This window comes from Delphinus delphis, chromosome 10, assembly GCF_949987515.2.
Source record: "Delphinus delphis chromosome 10, mDelDel1.2, whole genome shotgun sequence".
Lineage (NCBI taxonomy): Eukaryota > Metazoa > Chordata > Mammalia > Artiodactyla > Delphinidae > Delphinus > Delphinus delphis.
In genome coordinates this window covers 91151427-91168424 of record NC_082692.2, presented here as the reverse complement: position 1 = coordinate 91168424, position 16998 = coordinate 91151427, and the positions used below count along the sequence as shown (strand labels likewise).

The following is a 16998-nucleotide window of genomic DNA, read 5'->3' as shown; positions in this document are numbered from 1 at the left end:
CCTCCTCACCTGCCAGCCTCCTGATCTGCATCACTCACCTCAAACACTTCTGCACGAGAGACAGTTATTAAGGCTAACATCAACTGTGTTTACTCTGGTAGTGCCACGTTGACTGGTTCAACTGCCAACGGTAACGATCAGCTAAAATCTCAGGAAGAAAGCATTTTGCACCATCCTGGAGTGAATAGTGAACTTGGATTGAAGACTGTCTTCCCTATAGCAAGTGGGAGCCATGGTGCTTTTATTCTGAGTTCGGGAATACTTTTTCTTTCAAGTAGTGTGTGTGTGTGTGTGTATGTGTATGTTTGTGTGTGTGTGAGACAGAGAGAGAGAGAATCTCAAGCTCTACGGGCACAATCAAGTTAGCATCATTTGAGGCAAACTAATTTCAAAACCTAAGAAGCTAACGTATCAGTCCATACCAAAGGAGGGGACAGGATTATATTCTCAAAGCCAGTCTTGATATTCTGGGAATATACTGAGAAAGGCATTGGGTGGAATTGTGTTGGAAGGGGATCACTTAATTAAGAATGAATTTTCTGAAAAGACGTCTGCTTGCAAAGACTTCAGAGCAACCTGTTGGGCATCTGGTCAAGTAGTGCTGGGTCAGCGCTAGCCTTGGAGGTTTGGAAGGGGTCCTACAGGTATCCCAACAAACATGCCAATCTAGACAGGAATTCCTCCTCTAACATCCTCCCGTATGAGTCTGCAACTAGATCGGTGGCCCCCGCGATGGGCCATGGGCTACAGGTAGAACCAAGTACAGGTGTGGCCAGGGCAGAGAGGGGTTAGGAGGGACAGCTGGTACTTGAAGGGATCCAAACGGTGCTGATTGTACACGGCCCTGGAGCAGGAAGCTTAGAACAGGGAAAGGTCACAGTGCTCAGAACAAACCTCCACCATGGCAGACTCTTTACATGCTTTTCATAGTTGATTTAGTCAGTCTGATCGAGGAATGGGGCATGTTGACTACCAAATACTTCCAGGGGTTGTGTTTCTTTTCATTTCTTTCTGTTTTTTTTTTTGGTTGCTACTCTTCACTGCAGTGCGCAGGCTTCTCACTGCGGAGCGTGGGCTCTAGGCACACGGGCTTAGGTGCTCCGCGGCATGTGGAATCTTCCCGGACCAGGGCTCAAACCCGTGTCCCCTGCACTGGCAGGTGGATTCTTAACCACTGGGGAAGTCCCCAGGGGTTGTTTTTCTGATAACCATCCACTGCAAATAGCAGGGACCTGGGCCCAGGATAGTAGGCACAGCAGTCTGGCATCTGTCAGTTACTGCCTATTTCCAAGAGTTATGGACTGAATGCGCCCCACCCCCCATTCACGTGTTGAAACTCTACATCTCAATGTAGTGGTATCTGGAGGTGGGACCTTGGGCAGGTGACTAGGTTGGGATGCTCATGAATGGGATTAGTGCTCTTACAAACAGATCCCAAAGAGTTTTTCCCCCATGTGATGATATGAGAAGTTGGCCTTCTGCAATCAGGAAGAGGACTCTCACCAGAACCCCAGCATGCTGACACCCTGATCTGGGACTTCCAGCCTCCAAAACTGTGAGAAATAAATTTCTGTTGTTTATAAGCCCCCCAGACTGTGGTGCTTCGTTACAGCAGCCTGAGCTAAGACACCAAATGTCAGGAGCTGCACCACACGCCTCCCAGACATCACCTCTAATCCTGAGAAGCCCACATGGTACGATTGCCCCTGTCTGACAGATGCAATCACTGCGGCTCAGAGAGCATGTTAGATAAGAAATGGATACTGAGGGGCTGAATACAGGCACTAGTGACCCCGGAAATGTGGAGGGGACGGTTAGGAAACAAGCTGAAGCCTGCTTAGGGGGTGGGACCAGGAGGGCACGGCTGCAATGACTGGCAAAATATCTCATCACCTGATGCAGAAGTTCTGTGAATGGTGGTGAGGAATCTGTAGGAGACTTAGGTTAAGCATTCTCAAGCTTGAGCACATCAGAATCACCTGGCGGGGTCATTAAAGCAGATCAGAGCCTGTGACCGAGGAGGTCCGGGGGGGCCTGAGAATCTGCTTTCCCCTAAGCTCTCAGGTGACGCTGATGCTGGTCTCCTGACCCCACTTTGAGAACAGCTGCTCCAGGTGATTCCGCTGAATATCAAAATTTGAAAACCAACTGTTTTGTTGCAGGCAAAGCCCTGCAAAAAAAAAAAAAAAAAAAAAACACAAAAAAAACCCTACCCCTTTTTCGACTTATTACTCCACATGTGATCTCTTTCAAACTGGGGCCCGGAAACCTAGGACTGTGAAAACGGCCTCTGCCGAGGAGGCTGGACAAGGAGAGAGCGGTGCCCAGTGTGGCCAGTTCTTTCTGTTCGGTGAGGTGCTGGCTTCACACCCACCTGCCTCCACCTCAGTAGCAGCCGTCACCCCGGTACTGAGTCCGACCCACTGCCTGATTTGGGGATATCAGTGTCAGGGCAGCAGAGAGCAGCCCATGTGTCTCCCTAGAGGGTTAGGCCCTTCCTTTTCTGCCTTGTGGAACTCACACTCAGTCTTTGGGAACGCGTACCCCACGCCTCCTCCTTCGTGAAACCTTCCAAAGCAGAGTTTGCTTGATCCTGCCTCTGGGGCCTCGTTCTGGGCCTCAGCCCCCCTCTTCCACCGGCTGCCCTGTAGGATGGGCCATCCAGGACGATGGGGCTCATGTGAAATGCATTTTTATCTGCAGCCTCTGGGACAGTCCCTGACTCTTAGAAGGGATCAATGCTTCTTGGACCCTCTTAAACCCTCTTCCCACCCCGTCACAGTTCCTTGCAAACAGTTGGAACTGAATGCTATCTGGTAGAGATCATCAAGGTCTAAATTGAAAGCACGGAGAGGAAGACGGGTGTCTGGTGAGAACATGATTGGAAATAACCAGGAGGCTCGCGTGTGCCTGGCCATCTGGCTGGTGGAGCCTGGGTCTCTTTCTGCTGCTGCTGTGACTACGCTACAATGTGTAAATTACTATACAAAAGGACTTGGGTTTTGAGTGGTGTGTCCTGTTTTCACTGCCCTGTCATATGGCAAATCAGAGTGTGAACGCTTCACAGCAAATACCCTCATCAGCAGGTTGATGAGATACAAGCGCCCACCTCTTCCCATCTTCCACCAGGACACGGTGGATGGCCACCTCCCTCCCAAGAGCCTTCATGGTCACAGGCTCAGAACAGTGGTTCTTAACAACTGCCTTTCCAATAACGATTTCAGCCCCATCTGAAATTTAGCGTTTGCGATGCGCTGAGCTCCTCAGGGGACGCGCCGGGGAGACCAGAGGGGGAAGGGCAGTTTGCCAAGAGCTCAGCCACCTGAGCCTCACTGAAATGCCTTAAGGCCTGAAGCTGTTGATGCAGTCTGGGGAGGAACTCCGTGTGGGCCGAGAACATCCTGATTAAAAATCCAAACGTTTTCATGGGGGAGGCTTGTATGTGCCAGGCCCATCTGCTGGTGGAATTAACAACCCTTAGGTGCTAATTTGTTAAAGAAAAAGTAGATATCTGGAAGCGAGAACGGAGAACTGAAAACAGTCTTTGAGCGCACGACTAAAGGTGAAAAACCTAATTAGAATAGGACTTCGTGTCAGCTCAAGGGTCTCCGTGACGACCCTGTGCTATTCCTGCTTCCACAGCCTACAGACCAAGTTCCAGGGTACCAAGTTTTCAAAAACTATTTCTTGTTAAAGAATTAACGGTGTTTTTTCCCACAGTATCCCCCTTTTAGGTAATAGATATGAATGTAAATGCAGTTCAGAACGAGCAACGCCGAACAGAATTGACAGTGAATTGTCTGCACGTTGAACAGGAGCACATTTCTCATTTTCCCCCCAGACATTCTCATTCTTTGTCCACACTACTGTCTGCATTATCTCTCAGCTAGGACCAACGCAGCAGCCTCTCAGTATCCTGGCCTCCGGTATTACTTTGAAGCATCTCAGCAGAAGCACATCTACCTGTATCACCCCTGCGCAAAACCCTTAAATAACTCCAGCACCTTCAAGCTCAAGCTCCTTTTAAAACAAAGTCCCCTCTGACTTGGCTTCTCTGTAGCTCTCCAGCCACGTCCCCGGGGAGCACCCCTGTATCACAACTACCCTGTCCCTCATCCGTCCAAGCCGCGGCTGAAGCTTTCTCTGATGGACAAGCCCTTTCAATCTTTTTTTTTTCCCCCCATCTTGCAGACAGTTTAGCTTCTAAATCTCGGCTCTTTGCCACCAGGAAGTCTATGTTCCCCAAGTACCTTCTGTTGCGTTCTATTTTATCACTTATTATTTAAAATCTTTCTGTCTCCTTTAAAGGAGAAACACTCCGAAATCGAGAAGGCGGCCCTCTTTATCTTTGTGTCCTGAACAACTGCGTAGGAACTGGTTGAACTTATACCATGAAAAAGAAAGTCAGTTTCTTAAGCGTAAGCCAGACTAGACAACTCTATTCAGCTCAGATCGAAAGAACCGAACTCTAAGCAGCACTCTCTTATTAACGCTGTGTGGGAACAGTAGAAATATCACTAGAGTTTAACAAAGAAGTTACAAGAACTCACGGTTGGCGTGGCCTCTCCCTTCAGAAACGCCTGCCTCGACCTCAGCGGCCGGCCTGCATCCGGGCTCCCGGAGCCTCTACTGCCCACCGACCTTCCGGGAGCCCGGACCGCCCTTTCTGCTCACGTGACTCACGTGCCTTTTGTTAAAGTTCCAGTGGGCTCTTTTCCCCGTGAAGGTGTATTATTCGTTTTCTTTCAGTTATTAAAATGAAAACCCAAGATTTGTCCCTGCCAGGTGATAAAATGAAAGAATGCATAAGCCTGGGGAAAAACTGTGGGTAAGAAATCAACAATTACGCAACTGGTGTCATAGTTCAAAGGTCAGCCAGCTTCCTCTTAAAGGGCTCGACGACAGTAAACCTTTTCAGCTGTGAGAGCCATCCGGGCCTAGCTCCCTGGACCCACACACACACCCCATCCTCGGAAAGGGGGTGGGAGAGTTCAGCAAACCAAAGAGAGCTTAAAACAGCAAACCTCGTGCTGGCACCCTCAGAGGCCTCAACCTTCAAAGAACTGATCACACATCGGCAAGACCCTGGAATTTAGCACTAGAAACGAATTACCTCAATGAGCAGGCAACTTCTTCCCTGCATAAACTTGCCAGATGTAGCAAATAAAAATAGAGGAGGCCCAGTTAAATCTGAATTTTCGGTAAATGTTGCATGAGACATGCTTATACTAAAAAAGTACTAGTTTTGAAATCCAAGTTTAACTGGGCCTCCTGTACTTTATCTGTCTACCCTGATCTTGTAGGATAGCCCGAGTGTGAAAAACAACTCTGAGGCACCTGAAGCCAAGTAAAACAAACAAGCAAAGACCCTCCTTTGTAGTTGAAGAAGTCCAGGCAGCTGAGCTAGACCACTGTGGAGCAAAGAACTCACCACACCTGAGCTGTATGGGTTCTCCCTGCAGGAACCCTACACCTGGGAGCCCTGCCCGTGCCCCTGGTCACTTTTCAACAACCCGGTGTACAACTTCCTAGGAAGCTCACTACCCTTCTTGTTGGGAACCGGTATCCTTATCTATCTATCTATCTATCATCTCCCTCCCTCCCTCCCTCCCTCCCTGTTGGTATAAATATCTAACTTTTTTGGAGAGAGGCCTGGAGTCACAAGCCACCAGCATCTGAATTCCTGGCCTCCCTGGTCAGCTGTGTGACCTGCAACAAACCTGTAAACCTCCCAGCCTTGGTCCCCCGTGTACCAAATACGAATACTATGTGGGAACTAAACCAGCAGGATGACTTGCAGAGACTGGCACATACTAAGAGCATCACTGTTGTCTGCAATTACTATTATCATTGCATTTCTCTGTATTGTGACAAACGCCGTGGCTGGTCTCTTGGCTTCCCCACCCAGTCTCATTCCAAACCAGGTGATTTCACACCAGCCTTAGAGTGTCCCCATCTCCTCCATTCTGCGGCCTTTGCGGGGTCCCCCTTCCTGACTGCCGGCCACTCCCCTGTGCCTAGAACAGGGCCTGGTACACAGAGGGCACTGGGTTCCTCTGAATGGCTGTCCTGTGCCTGGTCCTAGTTCAGAACCCCTCCCCCTCCCAACTTCAACCTCACACAGCTCCCCTCCCCCCTCACCACCGGCTTCATGCTGACTCAGTGTCCTGACTGCCCTCTGGTTGAATTTAAGAGACCAGCTTCTTACCCTCGCTTGTCCTTCGTCTCAGTAAATCCTTATTTCTAATTGTCTGTGTCACCATGGGCTTGTCGTATCACCTCTTTCCCTCCATTTCATGAGTGAAAAGGGGATAAAACCTGCATCTGCTGCTTCTTAGTGTAAAGAGCCCTTTAACACTAGAAAAAAAATTCGAGTTATTATTCTTTGTTATTTAAAATCCTAAGATATACACATTTCCTGGGATAGTTTTGTATTCCTAACAACCGGTAAGAATATGTAGTGAAAGTCCAATTTACGGAGATTGGGAATATCACATTTAAATTACTTCGGCTTTGCAGTTTCCTGACATTCAGCTCTATCATTTGGTTGACATTTTTTAAAAACTGCTTTCTCTCCGTGTGGTCTATATTAGTGGAGGGCTTCTCATCTACAATGGAGCAGACTGTTGGTGATAAAGAACAGAGGCCGATTTTGTTGAAATTGTGAGCTCTGCTGAGTGTTGTAGTTTATCCTTGAGTTGTGGAATTGGCACATTTATTCTGCATGGCCCAGTTAGCATGAGGGGAAAGGGGCCTCCTTTCAGAATGGGCAGTCTGACTGGCACATGGTAATCATATACTGGCAGGAGGGCAGAGCCTGGGGAAGTCACTCCAAATGGTGCCAGGGATTCTCCACCTTCTAGTTTTGTTAGGGTCAGAGATGGGGGCATACGAGCCTGGTAAGAGAAGTTAAGAATCATAGCCGAACTGTAACCCTGAGATACTCTCTGCCTACAGGGAGGGAGAAGACACGAATGCCAGTGATTTAAATACCAAATAGTGGATAGACAGACACTCATGAGTATTCATGACACGCTCTGGAATCACAGAAACCAGAGGTCAACGCCAGACAGGGAAATTGAGAGAGGCTTTGTGGAAAACTTGGTATCTGACTGAGGACCCTACCGCCTAACTTCTTTTATTAACATTATTACATATTTTTATTTTATTAATTTTATTATTAAAATGATTAAATATTAATATTTATACTAAGAAGTGAAAATACTTAAGAAAAAGATGATAATGGATGTGTCAGGTGAGTTCAACTCATTTTGGTTACGGAACGCACCCACATTCTATGTTGGTTTTTTTGTGACTGTCTCAAGTCACTTGGGAAAAAGAACAATGGCTGATTTATAGAATAATTTGCTAGTATTTGGAGAGCTGTGATTCTAGAACTTCACAAATGTTATCCTGTCGAATAAGTGGCAATTGTCTGAATATGTAAGGCCCCCATGTGTGTCATTTTGTATAGAATAATTTGGGGTAGGTCCAGAGATTGACTCTAAGTCTTTGATTTTTAAAAGGCTTGCTCCTGAAATCACTATGGGTGGCCAGAGGATTCTTCAATTGTCACAAAGGAAAATACAGCCAATTCTTAAATCAAGACTACAATGAGATATCACCTACACCAGTCAGAATGGCCATGATAAAAAGTCTAAAAACAATAAATGCTGGAGAGGGTGTGGAGAAAAGGGAAACCTCCTACACTGTGGGTGGGAATGTAAATTGGTACAACCACTATGGAGAACAGAATGGAGGTTCCTTAAAAAACTAAGAATAGAGCTACACATGATCCAGCAATCCCGGTCCTGCGTATAAATCCAGAGAAAACAGTTGTTTGAAAAAATACATGTTCATTACAGCACTGCTTACAACAGCCAACACATGGAAGCAGCCTAAATGTCCATCGACAGATGAATGGATAAAGAAGATGTGATACATATACACAATGGAATACTACTCAGCCAGTAAAAAGGAAGAAATAAGGCCATTTGCAGCAACATGGATGGGACTGGAGATTATCATACTAAGTGAAGTAAATAATCAGACAGAAAGACAAACATCATATGATATCACTTACATGCGGAATCTAAAAAAATGATACAAATGAACTTATTTACAAAACAAAAACACTTTCAGACTTAGAGAATGAACTTATGGTTACCAGGGGGAAAGCATGGGGTTGGGGGGAGGGGGAGATTGGGAGTTTGGTATTGACATGTACACACTGCTATATTTAAAATAGATAACTATTCATGGAAAAGACTCTGACAAGTACAGGCTTCTGGTAACTGACTACACTGCTGAACTGAATGAAGAAGCATTTTCAGAACTCTAATGGAAAACTGATGAACTCATAAAAGTGCTAACAAAAGATCAAGATGAAAAAAAAATTAATGACATGGGACTGAGTGAACTGATGAGGATGATTATAATTTTTGTGACTTTCTGTTTGAATAAAAAAATAATAAAATAAAATAGATAACTGACAAGGACCTACTGTTTAGCACAGGAAACTCAGCTCAATATTCTGTAACAACATAAATGGGAAAAGAATTTTAAAAAGAATGGATACATGTATGGGTATAACTGAATCACCCTGCTGTACACCTGTAACTAACACATCATTGTTAATCAACTATACTCCAATATAAAATAAAAATGAAAAAAAAGAAAATACAGCCAATTCTTGATTATCTGTGTTAATGGAGGTGAACAGTAGCATTGATAATCCGATATGGTGTGCAAAAATCATCTGGTGGTTGATTACATTAAAATACTTTAAAAATTACATGACATTTTAGTAGCTAATTATGTACTATTTATGTACTTTTTAGAATTCAGCATTCCTGCAGCATATCTGCAGTAAGGTACGGGTGGTGGGAGAGACTGGGAAAAGGCTCATCAGGATAGAAGGCTGCTTCCCAGATGTAAATAACCAAAAATTTGACGGTAGGAATAACTCAAAATCATTATTTTAAGATAAAAGCTTATGGCAGCTCCCACCTCAGGCTGGAAGAATTCCAAGCTCACCTGAAGATGAAGTTTATCACCCATGTCTTCTGCTCCCGTGGAAAGAAGCTGTTTCGTACACAGGGTCTGTGGGCTTTATAAAAACTCAGGAATGCTGAGAGAATCCACTTATCTGGCAAAATAGAATCTCCTTTTATACAGTTAAATCACAGGTGGACTATTCACACACAAAATGAGCATCAGAGGAAGTGCTGGGAAAGATTAAATAAGCAAAGCAAATGGGCACTTTTCTAGTGCTTCTCCTTCAGAGTCGCTGTGCAAAACTCCCAAGCAGTAATACATCCCCCCTGCCCATTCTAACTGGTACTAGGGGCTGGGGAATCCTGCCTGGAGGGCTAAGCATAGCGAGTGTGCTGCTTAGACCTTCTTAGCATTTATTATCCCATCTTCTAGAAACATCATCTCAATTTTCCTTTAACAAACTCTCTCTCCCTTGAGTGCACGATCGAGGTGCTCAGGCGGTATGACACCAATTGGATTGATCAGCCTCTTCTAGGAATTTGGATACTGAACAGAGTGGCATCAAAATCAGAAACAGAGCCAATTCATCCCCACAATAGCTCCCCCAAAAGACTTTGCAAAGTTCCTGCAGGCTTGATCCTCGGAGTGGCCTGCTTCTTATTCTCGCCAAGGCTTAGGCATTCAGTGTCTCCTTGGCTCATGTTATCTGACCAGGATCATTCCTTTTTGTTCACTCAGGTTATCCAGAGTTGCTTCTGTGGCTTGCAACCAGTGAGCCTAACCTGCAACAACCATGGAAACCAACAAATCAGACACGTTTGGGTGAAGGTGTCCACGGGGCACTTTTAAAAAACATCTTGAGCTCGGTCAGACTCAGCTAATCCAGGGCCTCATGTATCAGATGATGAAGCTGAGAGATTAAAGGACTTTTTCAAGGCATCAAGTCAGAAGCCAGGCCTTCTGACACTTTCTGCCACCTTGCAAAATAGTGACACAGTCTCCTCTGATTGGTTCACTAGGGCACACAGGTAGGCAACTGATGCAAAATGCTACTTCAAAGACCCTTTCGATCAATTAAACAATGATTATTTATTGCAAGGCACTGTGCTAGGCACTATGGAGAGTACATGGAAGATAAGACCAAAGTCCCTGCCCTCAAGGAGCTTACAATCTAGTTGGGAAGACAAGGCATACATACAAGGAAAATTAAGTAACAATACAGGAGTTAAGTTAAAATGCAAGATAACAGTACAAGAGATTTCCAAAAGTAGTACCTGATTAATTACTAAATGAGGGGTATCGACAGGGCTTACAGCTCATTCAGAGGAAGGATGTCACCAAGGACTGGAGTGTGGGAAGGCTTCACAGAGGAGCCTACCCTAGGACAGTGGGGATTCAGGTGACAAAGAACAGTGGGGGGTATTTCAGGAAGGGGCAACCAGATGCCCAAAAGGCACAGAGGTGAGACCAAAAGCGAGCAGTGTTCAGGGGCCAGTGAGGACTCTGTGTGGCCGGGTACAGAGTTAAGCTGTTATTACATTAAGAAGGGCCTCAAGTTTACATTCTATCCTTTTAGCAGCGGGGTTGGGGAAACCTTAAAACAACAGATAGCCTTAGATTAAATACAGAAAAGACTTAGCTAATGCAGAGGATCTATTCAAGTTCGATCTTCAGGACATTTATTTGTGGATGTTTGTCCCTCTCTACCTCCAAAGAGGATTTGCAATGATGTTTTCAGGGTTGTCAATTCCAAAGGAAGAGCTCTGGGTCAACTAGCTTTGGATCGTGACCAGAGACTTCTGAGTCCCTCTATGATCTTAAATTATAACTAGCACAAGGGTGAGCTAACAAATTCCCTGACAGGCAGGCAGGAAAAATGCTCCCAAAAGACAAGTATCTTTATAAATGACAGAATATTTATTAACAATACCTTTAAAAAGAGATTACATATGCTAGATCACTGGTAAATATTTACACTGGGGTTGGGAACTACCTGGGGTATCTTTTTTTTTTTTCATTCATTTTATTATTTTGTTGATTTTTTTTGCATGTGATTTAAAATTTTGTTTTATTTTAACATAGAAGTAACCATATCAAACTAAGAAAGGAACACAGCTTGAAATACTGACAATATTTTTTTTCCAGTTACCACCCTAGCTTTTACACAAGTGGAATCCTGATTATGACTTTACTGGATAAATATAGCTGGAAGGTTGAAAAGTTAAGGAAAAATGACAAATTACAGGCAAATTTGAGCTCTCTGAGAAAGAAGAAAAGGTGGCAGCGTGTCTACATGTGAAAATTTTTATAGAAAATTTCATTGCCTTTTATATGCACTGTTCCACTAGTGTCAGCTTACAAAACCTCCCCCATTATTACAAATAGTTCTTTTCATAAGAATACAGTTTTGTTGATATTGTCATTTTCCAATGTGTGATTTTAAGACATAGAAGATGAAACTTGTAAAGCAATGAGGCTACCTATTGCAAAACAGGAGACTCATTGAGATACCACACCATTGTACTAAAGATCTTTTATAGAGTCATGAAAAAAATTCTTTGTGGCAGCTAGGTGCTGAAATAGGAGAAATCTGCCAGACTCCATACATAACTTTGATTCAAAAGAAGGGCTCTATTATTAAAGAGATACACATATTATCTATAAGAAATTTTGTAAAGAAGTTACGAATTTATCAACAGAGAATTACCCTTTTTGTTGTTAAATGTACATTCAAGACAGATACATTTAAAGATAGTAAAATTATCTTTTATCCTTTGAAAGACATGGTTGACTCTATTAACTTTTCATCTATGTTACTACAGGATATTTAACTTTCAATGTCATGTCTAAGATAATGCTACTGCTACAAAGACAATGTTAACTGAGTTGAGGGAAAAGAAAGTCTTACCGTAGGATGCTAAATTCAGGGATGGGAATATTGCACAAGGTGCCTCTTGGGCAAGTTAGTTTAGGTTTTGAGATTGCAGCCATTCCTGAAACCATCTCAGGTTGTGTTGAACAACAGAATTCACAACAGGGCTGGAAAGCATATTGTACGTGGCAAAACGACTTGATTCAGTACATTAGTCATCCCAAGAGTCATTTCCATACAGCAGCCTTGAGTTACAGACCAAGTCTTCAGCTGTTCTGCCACTAGACCCTTATAAAACTGTACAAGAAATCTGCAATGTATTTACCAAGGTGAGTTTCCAACTCTGTCTTTAAAGGAACTATTTTCAAATAATAACCATATGATTGTGTTGCCCATAGCATTTTACAGCAGAGGAAAAAAAAATAATATCTACATTTCATGTTAACTTTAAAAAATTCTATAAAACACTAAATATATAATAAAAATATGCATATAAGGACATATGTAAACTGCTTTGGTAACATCATATTACAGATGTCTTCAGTGCATTGCAGAGTTTCCAAAGAAACTTCAGACAAAGCTAGATTTGCTTTGAGGAAGTACTGTAGAATGCCATTCCTAAAGAAGCAAAAAACATTTTTTTTTCCAGTAATAAGATGTACTTGAACAACAATATTACTTAGTACTGGGTGTCTTCAAAACAACTAGCTAAATGTTGCTTATATTATAAACAGCAAGTCCTTTAGAGAACTGTTGTCATAAACTGGACCTGGCTGTGAGGGAGATCATGATCGTACTGATGGCCGACAGCGTGCATGCGTTGGAAGTGGACGGCCCCGCTCCTCTTGCATAGGCATCTGGAGAGAGAAGAAATTTACTCACCTCGGCAACAAAGGGAGGCGGGGCCCCAGGGCTTTTGGAAACCAAAGAACTGTCTGAAGTCTACTGGAAGTGACCATCTCTTGTTGACTTTTTTAGTCTCAGTTCTATGACCCCCTAGCTATGAACCTGGGAGCAGGTGGGGGACATCTCTGGATCTCTGTTTAAGCATCTGTAAAAGGAGGGTGTCCCCCTCTAACATGAGAAGAAACTTCAATATGACTGGTAACATTACTGATAAATACTATGATCTCCATGATGCAGCAAAATAAACATTGACGTTCCCTTCCGAATTCAAGCTTAATGCCGGGCACAGAGCCACATGACATTTAATTCCTATAAAAACCCTGAAGACCTCAGGGTGTATGGTTATCACACCATTTAACACCTAAGGAAATGGGGGCCCAGAGAAGTAAGATAAGTCTAAGATTACCCAGTTAGTAAATAACTGAATTGGGATTCCAACTCATGTCTGTCTAAACATACCTCTTTTTTTTTTTTTTTCTTTGCCCAACAAGATAATCTCAATCCTTTTAAAACTTTTTCTTATACATCTTACATTTTTTCACAGTAAGAAGTTACCAACTGTCATTTGAGGTTTTATCAAGATCGTAAGATCTCTGACCAACAAAATGGAAAACCTCTTGAGAAAGAGATCATGTTTTGCTCACAGTTACATCCTTATCATCTAATAATTTTACCAATAAACTTGCTTAAAATGTTTTTGTAATGAATTAAACCAAGAATCATCAGTCAGTCTTAAAAAAAAATAATCCTTGCAATGATAAGCAAGTATGAAGTCAGATTTAAAGAAAGTGAGATAAATTAATCCCAAAACAAATTCTCATCTTGTGTTTTTTTGGCCTGGAGATAATTTCCACATCTCACCATAAATCTGGTTCCTTCCAACAGAAGCTAGAGTCCTCTTCTGATATGTAGAAACCAATTCTCCCCAGTGTTTTAAAAGACAAAAATGCCTTTAGTGTTTGTATGCAAAAAAGGTGCAGTAAGTATAAACCTCATCTGGAAACTGGTAAATCACTCCTGAATTCAGAGCATGTCTTGGGGCAGCCTTGGTTTCCCACCTGAAGTCCTGTTCTATGTCCATTAACATTAACAAGTGCTTATTCAGAAGAAGGGTGAAAGGACCATTAAACATTTTGTTTTCTGATTTGAGGCATCCAAATTTTATAGATGTAATTAAAAAGTCTTAGTGGATGCTTTACTAAAACTTGATATCAGCAAGAATACTAGACCCTTTCCTCATCTGAAAACTACTATGATGGACACTTGGCAAAGGGGCTGAAGCTCAGAACTCTGTAGTGAGGGTTGCCCATGATTTAAAATATCGTATCTCCACTGATGGCTTGAAAGTTCATATCTCCAGCCTTCACTGAACCCCTTATCTCTAGACTGTTAAATCCAAAGGCCAATGAAAATCTATACTTAGATACCTAATGGCAATCTTATACTTTTTATTATTGTGGTAAAATACACATGACGTAAAAGTTACCATTTTAAAGTGTACAATTCAGTGACATTAAGTTCACTCCAATGCTGTACAACCGGGACTGTAAGCTAGTTCCAGAACTTTCTCATCATCCGAATGGAGACCCAGTACCCGTAAAGCCACAATTCACACCGCTGGCCAGTCACTACCAGCCACTAATCTGCCTCTATGGATTTGCCTGTTCTGTTTTTTTTCTTTTAATTTCAAATAAATAAAATCATACAAAAAAACCCCCCAAAAATAATATGCTGCTGAGATATTTGCAAACATAGTATTTGAAAACTAAGTTGAATGTATTTGGCTTAAAAAAGAACACACTCTTCAACAGTCTTTGTAAACAAAGATAATCTTGACTATCTGTAGACATGTGCGTTTATGTACATATGTTACATACGCATGTTCAAAATAAACAGTGTCAAGTTCAAAATATTTTCGGCCAAAGACATTATATTGTGTCACTACGGACACGTTTCCAGAGCATTTTGAAGAACGCTTTGCTTGTTCTGCCTGAGTCACGCTTTTAACTTTCTAATCTGTAATTTTGGGGTTATTGTAGATGCAAACTACATGGGTCCACATGGAAAAGCCTGGGTGACTGATTTGGGGCTGCTTTAACCTGATCTTTGATAGCCAGCTGATTAAATCAGTCAACACTAGTCAAACTGTCTTCTGCACAAAACTACCTGAGGTCAGCAAATACCAGTGGTCTGAGGAAGGGGGATGGTATCGTCCATTTTTATTTTAGCTTTTTTTTTTTTTTTTTTTCCGGGCTTAATTTCACCCTAGCCCTGACTCACTGGGAAGCTTAGGAGATAGGGCAGACAGGGAGAAGGGAGGCAAAAAAAGACATTCTTACTTGATATCTTTGGAATTCGAATCTGTTCACTGCTGCTGCCATCTCCTCCATCACTGAATGGTTTAATTTCTATTATATAATCTTCATCAAAAGGCAAAGAAAGCTCCACTGATGTTTCATTTGTTTCAATGACAGATGTGCTGCTTTGTCTGCTCCATCTGTACAAGACCTGCCAATATGGAAAGAACAGGTATCACCTGCTGTCCTCACAAAGGCCCCAAGGATGGAGCATTCCTTCACTTTCACCTCTGGGCACCAGTGAAACGCAGGGACGCCGAGGTTGTCAGGCTGCCCACTTGCATTTGGAAGCCTCATTTAATAGCGAGGGGCATGTCTGCAGCCACCACTGATTTCATTATGAGGAAAGAGTTTAAGGCGTTGTGCAGCATGGCAGCGGGGCTAGCATGAGTCTAACGACGTGCTGTGTGGCCTCATGTAGCCTCTGGAAGGTCAGTTAACACACATGGAGAAGGTGGATGTACAGAGCTCAGTTACGCATGAGGGTCTTTGGCATGAGGACAGACTTGGCTGCTGTGTGACCGTGGTCCACTTACTTTCCCGCTCTGAGCCTCACTGCCCACATCTGTAAAACGGGGACAATAACGCCCACTTTTCTGGGAAGTCTTTACAATTGCACAGGACTGAATAAAATGAAGGGCTCAAAGGAAGCATGTAAGAAACAGTATCTATGAAGCCTTAAAAGGAACAAAAGGTACAAACATACACGGCAAAGGTTAGAAGCAAAAAGTAAGGTGTAAAAATCAGGCCAAAAGTTATCATTATTATTAATCCTTTGGAAAGAGGACATTTCAGAACAGGGAGAGCATCTCTGAAAGACAAGTGCTATAACCACCAGAGGACACTGGACTGCTTTTTCAGCTACACAGAAAAGAGGGGATGTTATGGGGCAATTACTCTCACTCTAGAAGTGTCTGTAGCTTCAACAGTGCCACTCATGTAGCTTCAACAGTGCCACTCTTTGTTCCCCTTCTTGGTTTCCTCTGGGTCAGAGACTAGGCTGGTAGTTCATGTGAAGAGATAGGCAACTAGCTCTCTTGAAAATACACTCACCACCTGGCATTGCCTACTGTGGTCACCAACAATTCCCACCAGGAACAAAAGATAAAGGCCCAGAGAGGTGCACCTGCCTTTCTGGATATGATAATCGTGACAAGAACTGTCCCACAAATACTTTCTGATGTTTACAATGAGCCAGGCACCCTATTGACATGACCATATTTAACTGCCACAACAACCTGACAGGACAGGCACGGTTATTCTTTTCTGCAGATGAGGAAACTGAGGCCCAGAGATGTCACAGAGCTGGTGAGTGGTAAGATGAGGGCTCCTAAGCCTGTACTCTTAAATCACCATAACCCATCATTTCTCTTGACAATAAAAAAAAAAAAAAAATAGGGTTGGGTAACATGAATGGTTCTGGTCCTGGCTGTGTGTTAGAAGCACCTGGCGAGCTTGTAAAAAATACTGAAGCTGCAGGCCACTGGTTCTCAACAGGGGTGGGAGGGGGGAGGACCAGTTTTGTTCCCTGGGGCATCTGGCAATGTCTGCAGACATTTTCTGTTGTCACAACGGGTGGGTGGGTCCTCCTATAATGCAGAGGACAGGCCCCGCAACAGAGAATTATCCAGCTCAAAGTGGCACCAGTGGGGAGGCTGAGAAATCCTTCTCCAGCCTCGCCCCAGCCCTCCTGAGTCAGGCTCCATAGCAGAAGGGTCCAGGCCGTGACACATGGTTAAGAAAGATCTTCAGGGGATGTTCATTCAGTGAATCGTGAATGAGACCAGCGTTCTCCAACCCGAGCCTGCATCAGAGTTGCCTGGAGGGCTTATTAAAACACAGAACACTGGGCTCCACCCCAGAGTT

The 16998-nt window shown here is 43.4% G+C and overlaps 1 protein-coding gene across 1 annotated transcript in view; it reads right to left on the bottom strand.

The window, feature by feature from the left end:
* Positions 1-9669: 9669 nt before the first annotated feature.
* Positions 9670-16998, bottom strand: part of CNTN4 (contactin 4) — a 959269-nt gene continuing 951940 nt past the window's right edge. Inside the window, exons 24-26 of the mRNA XM_060022925.1 lie at positions 15115-15283; positions 12639-12726; positions 9670-9779 (exon numbers count right to left, since the gene is read on the bottom strand). Of these exons, the coding sequence (XP_059878908.1) occupies positions 9737-9779; positions 12639-12726; positions 15115-15283 (300 nt within the window). The 3' untranslated portion in view covers positions 9670-9736. The remainder of the gene's footprint in view (positions 9780-12638; positions 12727-15114; positions 15284-16998) is intronic.